Genomic DNA, 15,647 nt, shown 5'->3' with positions numbered 1-15,647 from the left:
AGTGCAGCCAGTCCTGATGAGACCTGCTAGACTAGGATCGGTTGGAAGGGGAAGAGGACCTCCCTATCAATGGACTGGGGGAGGGACATGGGTGGAGAGGAGGGAGGGAGGGTAGGATTGGGAGGGGAAAAGGGAGGGAGCTGCAGGTGGGATGCAAGGTGAATAAAGTAATTAATAAAAATAAAATTGAAAAAATAAAAAAGGTCAAAAACCAAAACAAAACACTGAGCTATCTCTCCTATTTTGCTCCTTTCTGCCTCTTTCAATATGTGAACGGGATCCTTTTAATAACTGCAACCTGATCTGTCCCCTATCCTGTTAAAAACCTGTGTTAACAATCCAATCCAAAATTCAGTGGCTTGCTTCAGTTTCTGAAAATTAATATTTGATTAAAGTTATAAATAGCGAAAGAAGATCGGTTTACCTCTTCTTTGAGAGCTTTTTGGTGCAATGTAGAAATGCAACTGTTTTGAAAATAGAAGTCTCCCTAAATGCACTGGTCACTTTTGTGGGCCTTTTGGGTAGTGTTTGGTCCCACTCACAAGCTTAATTCAACACTCTAAAACATTTCAGAATTTGGCATTTTTAGTTTCCCTTTTAAAATGACCCCATGATCAGCTTTAACACACAGATCTTTCGGGTGTGTTTAAGTCCAGTTGAGCCTGTGAATCCCCATGAGCGCTTGAAATCCCTATAACAGATCCATATATAAGCAGAAAAAATTTTGACTTAAAAAATCACATTTAAACTAATTATTCAAGTGTACAATTCAAATTAGAATCTCAAGCCCAAATTTGTAAATACTAAAAATATTTGGAGCATAAAATAAGCAGATTCCTTAACCTAAAAACATTGCTAGTGCAATACTTTCTCTTTTTAAATATCTTTATTTTTAATTCCAAATCTTCTAGGGGTTTAAAATAGGCTCTAAGAAGGCAAATGCTCTCTTAGCTAATTGAGGTCACTTATGGACTGGAGACTTGGGCAGGCTGGTCACCCTGACGGAGCACTGGGGACTCCTCATTGCTGCGAGAGCCATCATAACCCAAAATGAAGGGCTGGTCTCCGAATGGAGCTGGCTTTGTATGCATTAGATTGTGAGGTGTTAGGGATGCTTATGAAGAAAACTTCAAATTTTATTTATTTATTCATTTGTGCTGAGGTCTAAAGACCGTTGAACTTGGCATTCTGCATTCTGTGTCATCTTCCTGTTCCTAGCACCAGGATGACTTCTGTAGACACTGAAATTAGATTGAGTTCTGCTCACCTCAAGGTTCACCGTGGGCTTGTCCCACAGCTTCAAGGTCATTGTCCCGATCCTAGCCCAGGCCCACAAGGCCAGTGTGAGCTGTCTCTTGCTCATGCCCTGAAGTCACCCGTCCTTCCCTCATTAAGCTCCGGTCCTATATGACTTTTCTTTTTCTTCCTGGAGTCATTCAAGCTTGTTCTGGCCACCAGGCCTTTGCAGTATCTGTCTCCCCTGTCAGGTTCTAGAAAAAAAAATCCTTGTAGCTGTCATCCTTTTGGATGTCCAGGCCTTGGTTCTAGTGTCACATCCTCAGAGATGCTTCTTCAACCCTCAGATAGTTTAATTCTGCTTGCTGACACAGGCCATATAAGTCACTTTGTGTTTTATTACAATACCTTTGTTTGTTTGTTTGCTTTTTGAGACAGGGCTTCTCTGTATAGCCCTAGCTGTCCTGAGACTCACTCTGCAGATCAGGCTGGCCTCAAATTCGGAGATCCGCCTGCCTCTGCCTCCTAAGTGCTGGGATGAAAGGTGTGCGCCACCACACCCAGCCTACAATACTCTTCTTTTTACCTAATGTACCCCCATTGGAACATGACATGCTGTTTTTGCAAGGAGTATCTCATGTAGCCCATTCTGTCCTGGAACTCTCCATCCTCCTGTATCAGCTTCCTGAATGTTATAATTACAGGTTCATAGCACCACACTGGGCAGAACGTGAATTCCTTGGGTTCAGGATTATGGCGCCCCTTCACCACCACAGGTGTCAGTATTGAATAACAGCTGTGGAACGAGTGAAGTTAAAAGTCAGTGGAAACCAGTGTCTATTGGGTTGGTCAGTAGCTATTCTGCTTTTCAGAGCTGTGTTCCTGAACACACACACCCCTTCAAAGTGGGGACCTGTCCCAAAGACTGGCCGAGCCGTGGGGAGATAACTTTCAAGGACTATCAGATGAGATACAGAGACAACACCCCTCTTGTTCTTGATGGGCTGAACTTGAACATCCAGAGCGGGCAGACCGTTGGGATTGTGGGAAGAACAGGTTCTGGTGAGCACAAACTCTGGGTCTGTTTCTTTGGGGTGGTTTGAATTGGCGCTCCATGTGCTAGCTAAGCCCTATGGAGAAATGTACATGAGGGCTGGCTTGTTGTTTTCCCTCAGATCTCTTTACTGTAAATGAGGGTTTTGGGTTGAACGGGTGCGGGGAGTTGGAAGCAAACATACAGTAGTTCTTTGAATTAATTAGATGAGAATAATTCTGGAGAAACGAGGCCCAGAAGATGACTTATGTGCTAAAAGCCTCTGCAGGGGGCCGCAGGTTAATGGTATCAGGGTAGCCTGGTCCCCCAGAGTGAGGGATGTCTGCCTTGCAAAGCCATCCACATGGAGCCAATTTCATTGCATTAAAAATTCCCTTAATTAAGTGCTTAGACATGATGGAAGTCAAATTCATTGTCCTGTTCTTATTGTCCCCAGGAAAATCATCACTGGGCATGGCCCTGTTCCGTCTGGTGGAACCTGCCTCTGGTACCATCTTCATTGACGAGGTGGATATTTGCACTGTGGGTCTGGAAGACCTCCGCACCAAGCTCACCATGATCCCCCAGGATCCTGTCCTGTTTGTAGGTACAGTAAGGTAGCTGTTTTCAATCATCCTGCATACCTGTTTGGAGATGGTGAAATTGGGCCAACCAGCGGCTGAGAAATGGCTGGGCTTGGCTGTTCTTGGCAGCCTGAGCTCAGGGAACTGGCCTGCAGAGGCACTTAGCAGTCCTGCTGGTGTGTGGTTTTCAGTCAAGGCTTTGGAAGGAATTGGGGAATAGTGTCTTGAGTCCTGTTGGCATTTCAGAAACAATATTATTAAAATATTATATCATTATCAATATTATATCATCATTAATATCATTACATTGTTAACATCAACATCTAATTAGTAGTGATATTAATAGTTTTAATAACGTTAGCAGTACTATTATTAGTGGTTTTATCATGCACAGAGTAAGCAGATACCACAGTAGTCCCAGACAGCCCTGTTTTCTGCTTGTGTTTGGTGTTACATCAGGCTTAGCAATGGCTACTCTAGAAAGTGCCCCAGAGTGCACAGCGGACTGACTGGTTCCCTGGCCTGAGCGTGCAGCAGGCTTTTGGCAACTGCGTCACTGCATTTCCGCTACAGGGTAGAAGCTGCTCGTGTATGGGAAGACCAAGGCTGTGGCTTACACAGGTTCTTGCTCTGATGTATAAGCACAGGGGCATCCGAGTGTCTCAGCTGGTCCAGGGAAAGGGGACTGGATGAAGTAGGGAGACTGTGTCCACTCAGAGCTGATCATATGAGTGATGCAATGTGTACCCCCAAACACCAGATTCCCATTCCTCTGAGGCAGAAAGGGATGCTGGGCCAAGTTTCTTTCCTTTGTCCTTTGTCCTTTGTCCTTTGCCAAGGACTTGTAGAGGGTCCCATGTGATTGATGCAACGCAGTCTGGTGTTCTTGTGTTTGTCTCCTGGTGGGGTTTCTCACTCCTGCCTGTCTCCAAGGTCTCTGCTCTACCACAGTGTTGTGTGTGGGTCCTTGGTCTTGGGACCTGAACAGGCTCCTCCCATCCCACCTCTTCTTGTCCCCCAACATGCTATGGGGGAGAGACTGTGTCCCTCCCTTTTACAGCTTCTAGGGGCCACTGTGGGCCTTCCTGACATCACATCTCTTCGCTGGCCTTCTCATTTTCTTTGAGCTCTCCATTGTATCCTCCTTGAGAATCCAGCTTGCTTTCCTCTGGTTCATTGCAGGTTCAACTTGGATCCCTTGGGGAGTCACACCGATGAGATGCTCTGGCATGTTTTGGAGAGAACATTCATGAGAGACACAGTAGGTCTCTGGGGCTGCCTGGCATGAGTCCATTCCAACACTACTGCCCCGGATACCTGTCCCTGGGGCCAGTACATGGCCATGTTTATTTGCAGAATCGACATACATCAATGAAGTTCAATCCTTCCTTGCTCCTGGTCATCAAAAAACAGCCACAGTATTATTTGTTAGGACTCCAGCTGGTCCAGTCAACAGACCTGCAAGCATCATGTCTCTTGGTCCTCTGTACGGCCCTTGAAGGCTGGTGCTCTTATCCTTCACATTTTTGAGGTGACAAAATAGCTCAGAGAAGTAACATGTCCATCCCAGTGAGCAGCAGGATGGAGACTTGAAACCAGGCCCATCTGGGTCCAGAGTGAGGGAGGCCTGGTCGCTGGGCCTGTGGCCTGACTGGCTTTATCAGAAAGAGTGAGCTGCAGCATGACGAATGGGTGCAGCTTGTTCTGGGGTTGCAAGGGTGGCTGCTTTGAGTTGTCCAGGACATGGTTGCAGTCCCCTGTTGAGGTCAGTCGCCCCAGGGTGCCAAGGCACACATCTCCCAGAGCCACTTTGGTTTGTTGTTATGGTCTCAGCCCTCTGGAAAGCTCTCCCATCCCATCTCTGCTTTATCCATGACAGTTGCAACCCCGAAGGCCATTTCCATTTGCTTAAGTGTTCTCTAGAAGTACATGCATGATTTGTCCTTTATGGTGACTCACGCTGGCTTTACGTTATTAACATCTCCCTCGCCCTGGCCCTCCCCGCTGCCTATTTGCAGTATTGAAATGATTGCTGCTTTTTTTTTTTAAACTTTCTTAACCATTGTAAAATAAAGCAAGCTGATGAATGCAAGAGGAGGGGGCAATCAATAAGACGATACAGCACAATTTTATAGATCATCAGCATAAATGTGTCATTTTCTGTGTTTTATAGATAATGAAACTCCCAGAGAAATTACAGGCAGAAGTCACAGAAAATGGGGAAAACTTCTCAGTAGGGGAACGCCAGCTGCTTTGTATGGCCCGAGCACTTCTCCGTAATTCAAAAGTAAGGAAACAGCATGGAAAATGGATTGGTCAAATTTTGGATATTCCCTGTGGCGCCACTCAATCCAGGAGGCAGAGACACAAGTTTGTCTTTCAGCAAAGACAGAGCAATGCAGTAATTTAAAAACCGATCACTTTCTCTTAAAACAAAGTTGTGAGGGGTAAAAATTGAAAAATAATAGCCATTTTCAGGAGCAGCGCCTTCCTTATCTGGTCTTCTCCTTGGGAGGCCTTTCTTATGTATTCTCTCCACTCCTAGGAGGCTTGAGTTTGGAAAATATGCTTTCAACGTTTTCCCTTTGTCCCTGAATAATTCTGGGTCCTCAGGCATAGAACCTAGGACACCCAAGAAAGCCATCAGAATGCTAGTTTATATGATTTGGAAGTTTTATATATACTTTCCCAAGTGACTTAACAAGCATTACTAACTGATTCTGAGGGAGAAAATGCTCAATTCCAAAATGGTATCCTTTTTTTTTTTGGCACCTTTTCAAGATTGGTGTTTATTTTATTGTGTTTCCATTCTCCTCACCTGTTAGGCTATTTATTTCCCTCTTTGCACAGCTTTGGCTTTTACAGCACTTCTTCCTTAACAGATCATTCTCCTTGATGAAGCTACTGCCTCCATGGACTCCAAGACGGACACCCTTGTTCAGAGCACCATAAAAGATGCCTTCAAAAGCTGCACAGTGTTGACCATCGCCCATCGCCTAAACACGGTTCTCAACTGTGACCTTGTCCTGGTCATGGAAAATGGGAAGGTGCAGGAAGTTCTGGTTGGCGTAACCTCTTCAAAGGCTTCCCCCGTTAGGGCCATGTGGTGTGTACATTATTTATTTTTTTTTTTCTGAAAATTTCAGTTCTTCTCTGATTTTCAGGTGATTGAGTTTGACAAGCCTGAAGTCCTTGCCGAGAAGCCTGACTCTGCATTTGCGATGTTACTAGCTGCAGAAGTTGGACTGTAACGTCCCGTGGTTGATTGGAGAGGAGGCCATGGATGAGTGACAGTAGAAGCCTGAAGGCAGTGTCCTGCGGCCCTGGCCACAGCCCCTCCCACCCACTGAGCTGGGTGAGCTGGGGCTGAAATGTGTTCCTTGCTCTTCTGGGTACCTCGGCCACCTCCCTTGGCAGACTCAGGGCTAGTTCTGGATGGTGAAGAGTGTAGACAAAGCCTGGTGGGTTGAGAGCTGCCTTTCACCTCTGAAAACCCCAAGGATCCCTCATGTGTCCCCACCAATACTACATAATGCCTGAGAATGGGAACATTCTAACTTTCAGTCAAAAACCAGTCAAAGCAAACAAGATGGAGAAATGTTCAAGGCTGGAAGTGACAGGATTCCTCACTTTTGTTACCAGACAAGGAGAGAGAAGGGTTTTCTTTCTGCTTAGCTTCATTTCAATTTTAGCTGACGATATGATAAGCAGTAACCTCACAGATCTACAGCATGGAAGACTGATGATAGTGTTTGGCATGAGATTTTATTTTCAAAGAAATCATATTGTATGTTACAGTTGATCTATTAAAAGACCCAGAAAGCAAAACACTGGGGTTTCTGAATAAATGACATTTTTATATCTTCTTTATCAGTCATTAAAATGCGATAAGAAACTAAATGACCCTGAAATGTTGTCTTGCAATTATTTTACTGACAATGTCTCTCTCTGAACTATTCCTTCTCATGGACCCCCACTGCCCTCTCCTTTGGCTTAGTAATGAATCTATACAGCTGTTCACCATCCTCAAGGTTTTCTATGAGGATCATAGGAAAGACCTACTCAGTAGTCCCAGCATGAGTGCTGCTAGTTTCAGAGTGGCACTTGCCACTCCTTGGGATTGAAGGCCTCTTTTTATTTCTGGTGAGGATGACAGCTTCTTCTGATGTTTGCATGAGGTCCCCTGCACCTTCTCTCTAGCCCCAGGCCACATCTTACATAATAGCAGGTATCGCTGTAGTGACTAAAGCTCCTTTGGTGTGTTGGCTCACACACTACCCTGTTTCTTGCAAACATGGAGAAAGGTGGTACCTGACACTTGGGAACACTGAGGACACACTTATGGTAGGCCGGCTTTATCTGCCTTCCAAATTCATTCCCAGATTAATCTGGGAATCTTCATTAGACAAACTGATGGTTCTTACTGGTTGTCAATTTGACAGGACAGGACCTAGGCCATCTATGGGCTAAAACTTGGAGGATGTCTGTGAGGGGGTTTCTCTGTTAGGTTAACTGAGGTGGGAAGACTCTAGATGTGGATGGCAACATTTCATGGGCCGGGGGCTGGGCTGAATAAGAAGGGGAGAGGTAGCCGCCACCAGCGTTCATCTCTCTACTTCCTGACTGCGGACATACCATGACCAGCTGCCTCCCATTCCTGCTGCCCTACCTTCCTACCATGATGAACTGCACCCTTAAACTATAGGTCAAAAGTAAATCCTTGATTCTTTGAGTTGTTGGACAAGCATTTTGTTCACAACGAGAAAAGCAACTAAGAATTAGAAGCAAGAAGTGTGACCGTTGCTACGATAGGCCTGACCATGTCACTTATAGGTCTTTGGGCCTGGTTTATGGGGGAATGTGGAAGAGTTGGGATCTGAGGTGAGGGAAACCCTAGAATGCTGTAAGCAGAGTTTAATGGGAGTTTGGAAGACCAGAATGCCAACAGAAATGAGGACAGCAGAGGCCCAGCTTATGAAAGTTCAGAGGAGAACTGGGCTAGAGGTCATTCATGTGTTTTTGGCAAATCATGTAGCTGCATTCTGCCTGTGCCTTGAGAACTCAAGTGAGGCTGAGCTAATTTGTTTAGTGGAAGGAAGTTTAAGAAAGTATAGCATTCAGGCTGGCATGGTTGCTACTTATTGCTCTGATCCATGTCTACAGTAAGAAAGAGCAACAAAAAATGGAGCAGAAAGATATGAAAAATATGCAGGTTGGCAGGGAAAGGAGTGAGTTCAAAGTTAGAGACAGGGCAGCTGAGAAAGCAGCTGCAACTATTAAAGAAATGGCACTAGTAAAGAGAAATCTATGCTCTGCATAGAGACACTAAAGAAGAAAAGAAAATATGCCCGAGGACAAGGTCCAGCCATCAAAAGTTCTACCTTGTAAAAACAAAATTCATTTGAAAGGAGAGACAATGAATTGAAAATGATGTTGAAGGGGCTCCCTGCTTAAAAAAAAAAAAAGAAAAGATAAAAGAAAAAAAAAACTCCCTAGGGAAATGTTTCTCTCGGATCAACACCCAGAGGCCACTGAAGCTGAGGCTCAAAGGAGCCAGGCTGTATCGGGAGCTGGCAGTGGAAGCTGGCAATGCTGTTCACCTGGTACGGTTTTTCATCATTGATGGACGTCAGGGAAGAAATGCAAGGGAGAACATGGCTTATTGACTTGTCCTCTGTCTCACTTTCCGTAGCTTTCTTATATAGCCCAGGCCATCTGCTTAGGGAAGGTGCTGCACACAGAGGGTTGGGCCCTTCCATATCAATCATCAATCAAGATAATTCCTCACAGACACAGCCTCTAGCCAGTATGACCAAGGCAGTTCCATAACCAAGGCATTCCATCCAGCTCTGAGTTGTATCAAGTTGACGATAAAAATGAACCAGGACAACCACTGTGTATTTATTGAAGCTATGTAACAAGGGTTTTTTGTTGTTGTTTGTTTTAATGGAGCTCAGTGTTAAGAGATTGCCTCAAATCTCTGAAGAAATGGACTTTGAACATTTAAACAGTGTTACAACTGTTAAAACTATGGGGACTTTTGAAGTTGGAATGGATACATTCTGCATAATGAAATGACTGTGAGGCTATAGGAACCAGGGATCAAAGGAGTATCACATTGACAGGACAGATTTGTGATGGCTGATATCATCAGCTTGGGAGGATAGAGATCATCTAGGAGGCAAACCTCTGAGTATGACAGTGGAGGAGTTTCTAGATTGAGCTCATTGAGATAGGAAGACCCTGAATGTAGGTGATGCCAACCCATGGCTTGGGCTCCTGGACTGAAAATAGAATGGAAATGCTCTCTGAGCTATAGTTTATCATCTCTCTTGCTTTCTGCTCCCATGTGTTCTCCACCCTAATGTACCATATCCCTTCCTAAGTTACTTCTTGTCAAGGTATTTTGATCACAATAATGAGAAAAGAAACCAGTACCCAATCCAACAGCCAGTGTGATAAAGGCTGTGCTGGTAGGGTTTACCTCTAACCAGCCATTCTGCATCCTGTGTCTGGATAGCCCCAGGCTGGACTAGAGGGGAAGCCAGCGCAGTTGGCTCCAGGTGAAGGTCTTGGTCTAGTGTGTTAAAGCCCTTGCCCAGGCATTTCCACTGAATGCTGCCATTAGTGGTTGGGGTCCCTCAAAAAGATGTGGCTGAAAAAGATACAAGTGAGGTGACTCCTTTCATGGGCAGCTTTATGGCAACTGTGGCCCTTTCGTGAAGGGACACTTACATAATCAAGTTTATGGCCACAGGGCTCTGAACAGGTTGCATAGCATCCGACTCGGCTATCCCTGGCGGCTGTGGGAATCCATGCCGGTCATCCATGTCATAGGGATGAAAGACGCTTGAGTTTCCTCTAGCTCCGAGTCAGTCTGACAGTCTGTCAGTGACTTCAAGGAAGGCTTTTCACAAGGACCAGCGTAGGCTGCTCGCTCAGGCTCTGAAAGCAATGACTCACCTTCTGCAGCCCCTTTCTGCCCATGCTCTTCCTGTTGTGCTGGCAGAAGAGAATACTGATATTGATCCTGATGTTTGCCAAGCCTCTGCAGTGTGCCAGACACCATGATAAGCAGTTTTTCATGAATCATTTCACCTAATCCTTACCTCACCCTGTGAAACGCAAGATGAGGCTTTCCAGGGAGAGGACTTAGCTCCAGGCTCAGGAAGGGAAGAAAGGAAGGAAAGGGCAGAGAGTAGCATTTGAACCCTGGCCAATCTGATTCTAAGAGGCTTTGCTTCTATACCCTCATGCCCATTCTCCTGAGCCTGCTCAGAGGCAGTGACAAGAGTCAGTATCTAATTGGGGGGCAGCTTGTGGTTGTTGGCATAGTTTCAGTGAAACCCCTTGACCTCTACCACTCACTGTCATGGAAACGCAATCCAGGGTTGTACTATGTTGAGTAGCCTGTGGACTTTAAAGTAGGTGTGGTTTATTGAATCCTTAACCTTGCCTTTGAGGGATATCTGCCTGCCATGGTCTGAAGTTTTTGTCCCTCATATGTTGAAACCTAATCAGAAGTACAATGATATTAAGGGACTTGGCTTGTAGGGAGAGTAGGTTATGAGGGCAGAGACCTCACATGTGGGATCAGTGTTGGTACGAGGAAGCTCTGACAGAGTTGATTCATCACTTTAGCCATGGAGGGTACATGAAAGTCAACATCCATGAAGGAGACAGCCCCATCCAGTGCTATTTTCTAGTTCCAGAACTATGAGCAGTCAATTCCTGCTGTTGATGAATTATCTGGTCTATGGTGTTTTATTATGACAACATGAGCAGTACTGTATTATATTATTGATGGGGAAACTGAGGAACTGAGGCAGTAACCAAGTTCACCCTACCATTGGAACTTGACTATCAAGCAGGCTGACCCTAAAACCTGCTTTAAAAAAATTATTTTATTTTTTACTAATTACAGTTTATTCACTTTGTATCCCAGCTGTAGCCCCCCCCCAACTTCTCCTAATCCCACCTTCCCTCCCTCTTCTTCTCCTATGCCCCTCCTCCAGTCCAAAGATAGGGGAGGTCCTCCTCCCCTTCCATCTGACCCTAGTCTATCAGGTCTTATCAGGACTGGCTGCATTGTCTTTCTCTGTGGACTGATAAGGCTGCTCCCCCCTCAGGTGGAGGTGATCAGAGAGCCAGCCCATGTGTTCATGTCAGAGACAGTCTCTGTTCCTATTATTGGGGAACCCTCTTGGACACTGAACTGCCCTTGGCTACTTCTGTGCAGGTATTCTATGTTGTCTCCATGCATGGTCCTTGGTTGGAGAATCAGTCTCAGAAAAGACCCCTGGGCCCAGATTTTTCAGTTCTGTTGCTCTACTTGTAGGGCTCCTGTCTCCTCCAGGTCTTTCATCTCCCCCTTCTTTCATAATATTCCCTGCACTCTGCCCAAAATTTGGCTATGAGTCTCAGCATCTATTTCAATACCCTGCTGAGTAGAGGCTTTCAGAGTCCCTCTGTGGTAGGCTTTTGTCCTGTTCCCTGTTTTCTCCCTCTTCCGATATCCGTCTTGTTTGCCTTTCTGAATGAAGATTGAGCATCTTACCCAGGGTCCTTCTTCTTGATTAGCTTTCTTAGGTGTACAGATTTTAGTATGATTATCCTATATTATATGTCTATTATCCACTTATAAGTGAGTACATACCACGTGTGTCTTTCTGCTTCTGGGAAACCTCACTCAGGATGATCTTTTCTAGTTCCCACCATTGACCTGCAAATTTCATGATTTCCTTGTTTTTAATTCCTGAGTAGTATTACATTGCATAAATGTACCACAACTTCTGTATCCATTCCTCAACTGAGGGACATCTGGGTTGTTTCCAGCTTCCGGCTATTACAAGTAAAGCTGCTATGAACACGGTTGAGCAAATGTCCTTGTATACTTGAGCCTCTTTTGGGTATATGCCTAGGAGTGGTATAGCTGTATCTTGAGGTAGCACTATTCCTAATTGTCTGAGAAAGTGCCAGATTGATATCCAAAGTGGTTGTACAAGTTTACATTCCCACCAGCAATGGAGTAGGGTTCATCTTTCTCCACTTCCTCTCCAGCATGTGTAAAACCTGCTTTATTAATTGCCTTTCTTATTACTATTTCAAAATACATAGCAGAAATAATTTAAGGGAGAAATGACTTATTTGGGGTCACAGTCTGTCACTGTGTGAGGCTCAGTGGAACATCTTAGTTCACCTCACCGTAGGCCAAGGAGCAGAGAGCAGGAAAGGAAAGGCAATGACTATCCAGGGGTAGTATATCCTCAAAAACCAATCCTAGAGACCTATTTCCTGTGGCTTTGTCCCTGCTTTCTGAGTTCCTAGAACCTTCCAAAATGATTTCACCATCTGAGAGGACGAAGCATTCAAAACATGAGCCTATGGGGGACATTACTTAGCCACACTGTAGTATCTGCACTGTTACATTCTATTTATTACTGCTGTCAGCTTGAGACCTTCAGGTGATGAAACTCACAGCATTCAGAAGTGAAAAGCTCATCTATTGGTCAGACTCAGTAATGCTGTCGTAGCAAATGACCCCATTCCCTGATGCCTTATTTCTTGTTCGTGTGACATGCCTATCAAAGGTCAGAGATGTTTGTCTTTTATCCTCTTCACTGTTGAGAGTCAGGCTCTCAGAACAGACTCTGCCTGGAATCTCATCATCAGTGACAGAGGAGAGGTGGGTGTGGCAATCAGAAACAGTATCTGCCATTTTAGCCCACATTCCATGGCCAACCCAAGTCACGTGACTACTCCTGAGCCACTCCAATGGAAGGCACATGCACCCTCTGCAGGAAGGAGCACCATGGGTCACAGAAGCCCAGCGTGGTCCTGCAGGAGGTCATGCAACCTGTCTGTCCTTTTCTTTGGAGTGGTGGCAAAAGTTCCAGACAGTATCACAACCTACCTCAGCCCAGTTTTGGGTCTTGGTTCTGCTACTGTGTGATTGTCCCCTGAGCTTCCATTCTCTGAGCTGAAGAAAAGAGGGTTCAGCTGGATAGTCATATATTTTCAGTCTTGACTTTGAATTTAGGAGAAATGAGGGCAATTTCTAGAGCATTAACAGAATTTAGACATTCAGAGGAATCATAGTTGCCCCTCACCACAATCTACTGTTTTCTCAAATGTTCAGTGTATTCACTTGAACAAAGTTGAGACAAGTTTTTTGCTGTCTTGTGGCATCTATCTGGATGCTCATTAAGAAATAAGAAGTTCTATGAAATTTTGTTCTCATTTAGCTCTGTGTTTCAGCTTCATAATGCCATGATTCATCTGCCTACTGGGTGATCGTATGCCCAATGTTATGAATGAAAACCTCTTGAATATCCTCAATGGATGCCAACAGAGAATGGAAGAAGCCACTTATATTGTCATCATAAATTAGTTACAAATTGCTCATGATGTGGTTTGTAGTCAGTTGTATCCTGAGTTTGAGGATATTTGGAATATAATGGGGATGTGACCAGCCAACTTTAGCCAGTCACATTTTATAGAAATAAAGGCTTATTGGAAAGTATCCAAACTCATTTTTAGAGGCAACCTCTACAGCAGCTTTCACATTCTAGTGGCAGGGAATGGTGACTGTATCAAATGTAGCACTCAAGAGCCAAAACATTTACCACTTTTGCTTTTTATGAAGCAAGTTTGCTGACTTCTGGTTTGGACACATGAGAGGAAAATAGTGCCGGCTATTGGGGAGGGCTGTGGAAAGCTTGCCCTCTCTCACCCAGCCTGTGTGGGGTTTCTGAAGCTGCAGCAGCTACTTTGCAAACATGGGACAATGGGACAGGCCCTTGCTTACAACATTGATTCACTGACCACCAATCACAGTCACCCTGACTCCTGCCTTGTTAGGAAAAGAGACTCTATTACTCAAGCCGCCTCAGTCAGACCTATGACCCCAAGTACCTATGGCCCCAAGTACCAGAGGCAGAGCTGCAGGTGGTCCCTCCTTGGACTTTCCTGATCGTGAGCAGCGTAAAAGAGAAGCACGGTCCCAAATCTGTAGTTAAATACGGCTTGCTGCACCTTAGATGTGGCCTAAAGGGGCATCATTTTAACATTAATTCACAGCTCACCCCCAGTCCCATGCCACCCATTCCCTGCTCTGCCCTCTCCACTGCCCCTGGTAAGAGAGACTGAGCTCAGATTTTCTCGCGTTCAAGTAAACAATTCTGAAGTTGGCCCAGGATCATTGGTAAAACTATGAGCTGTTCTTTGCTAGGAGCTGGAATCACAAGGGCCAGTACAGCATGATTTAAAATGAATTGAAAAATGCAAGAGGTCAGTTTTGGGTCAGATGGATGATCAAAGAAATCACTTTTCTTTTGGCTCTGTGCGGAAGGTCACCTCTGGGTGAGGCTAAATGGAGCACTAAGATCTTCAAATAAATGCTGCTCTCCACGGAGCAGCCCCGCATGATGTCACTGTGTGCGTGCTCATGGCTCCTGATGAAGAGCCGTGGTGGGAGTCATGGTGTGAAAGGGTCAGCCAAGCCAGCTCCTGCCATCTTGTGCAAGACATGGCCAGGCTGGCCTTGACCCTCTTCTCCATGGGCTCTGGATCTTTCGGCCTCCTTCATCTGGCTAGATGTCTGCAGAAACCTAAGCTTAGGCTGTGGCAGATTTCTCAAATAGCTTGTAAGTTTTTCTCGTGAAATACATAGAGCTTCAAATCAATCATTTTAGGTGTGCAGCTCAGCAGCACTAAGTTTATTTCGTTGTGCAAAGCCTTTCAACCTTCCCCCACTGGAGTCTTGCCCCCATTAAATGTCTCTGTCAGGCTGTGCTTTGAAGGCTGGTGCCAGATGTCATATTGAAATTTGATCCCTTGCTTTCCTTTCAAGAGGTAGGGCCCTTTAGAAGTGGACCAGCAGATTACGCCAAGGTGTTCACCAACAAGGAAGCCTCTAATGGATGTGACCTTTCATTTGGGACTCCCTGACCCAATTACATGCTGAATAATCATTTATTCTTTATAAAATGCTTATTTTCTGGCATTTAGTTAATAGCTATAAAAAACAGAGACATCTACTTGGGTATTTTGTACTTCTGTCCCTATGTACTTGAAGTCTAGTTGCTCGTGAAAGCACAATTCTTTTACACCTGACTTATTTCAGTTAGCAGAGTGTATTTCAGGTTCACTTAACCGTGCATGTGTCAGAATTCCCTCTCTTTCCCAGGCTACCCTGTCCAGTGGTCAGTGAAGCTGTGATTTTCACTTGTATTTCCTTGATGACTAGCAGCAATACACATTGTTTCCCATCCCCATCCCGCCTCCCAGGTCTATTGGCTTTGCATTTCTTTTCAAGAGAAATTGCATGCAGTGCTCTTGAATGAACATTCTCATGGTATCAGTTTGAATAAAGACTATAATTGTTAGCTGAGGGCAAAGCACCTGAGAGGCTTATTTATTATTATTATTATTATTATTATTATTATTATTATTATTATTACTATTATTATTATTAACAGTTCGTGAGCACCAGGTATGCTGGTGCATGCCTGTAATTCTAGCATTCAAGAAGCTGAGGAAGCAGGACTATGGGCTTGGGGATATCCTGGGATATAGAATGATACCTTGACTCAGAAAGGAGAAACAATTTCTGTTTTGTTGACCTGTCCTTTGTTGAGAGTGGGGTGTTGAAGTCTCCCACTATTAATGTGTGGGGATCTATATGTGGTTTAAATTTTATCAATGTTTCTTTTACAAATGTGGGTGCTCTTGTATTTGGGGCATAGATGTTCAGGATTGTGATGTCTTCCTGGTGGAATTTTCCCTTGATAAGT

The 15,647-nt window shown here is 44.7% G+C and overlaps 1 protein-coding gene across 1 annotated transcript in view; it reads left to right on the top strand.

Annotated features, from left to right (window-relative positions):
* Abcc12 (ATP binding cassette subfamily C member 12) overlaps positions 1–6,743 on the top strand; it is an 82,248-nt gene extending 75,505 nt beyond the window's left edge. Inside the window, exons 21-26 of the mRNA XM_055620958.1 lie at positions 2,109–2,298; positions 2,727–2,886; positions 4,036–4,114; positions 5,027–5,140; positions 5,736–5,900; positions 6,018–6,743. Of these exons, the coding sequence (XP_055476933.1) occupies positions 2,109–2,298; positions 2,727–2,886; positions 4,036–4,114; positions 5,027–5,140; positions 5,736–5,900; positions 6,018–6,104 (795 nt within the window). The 3' untranslated portion in view covers positions 6,105–6,743. The remainder of the gene's footprint in view (positions 1–2,108; positions 2,299–2,726; positions 2,887–4,035; positions 4,115–5,026; positions 5,141–5,735; positions 5,901–6,017) is intronic.
* The last annotated feature ends 8,904 nt before the right edge of the window (positions 6,744–15,647 follow it).

The sequence above is a fragment of the Psammomys obesus genome, unplaced genomic scaffold, assembly GCF_907164565.1.
Source record: "Psammomys obesus unplaced genomic scaffold, mPsaObe1.curated_primary_1811, whole genome shotgun sequence".
NCBI classification, from domain to species: domain Eukaryota; kingdom Metazoa; phylum Chordata; class Mammalia; order Rodentia; family Muridae; genus Psammomys; species Psammomys obesus.
This window is presented reverse-complemented; position numbering and strand designations above follow the sequence as displayed.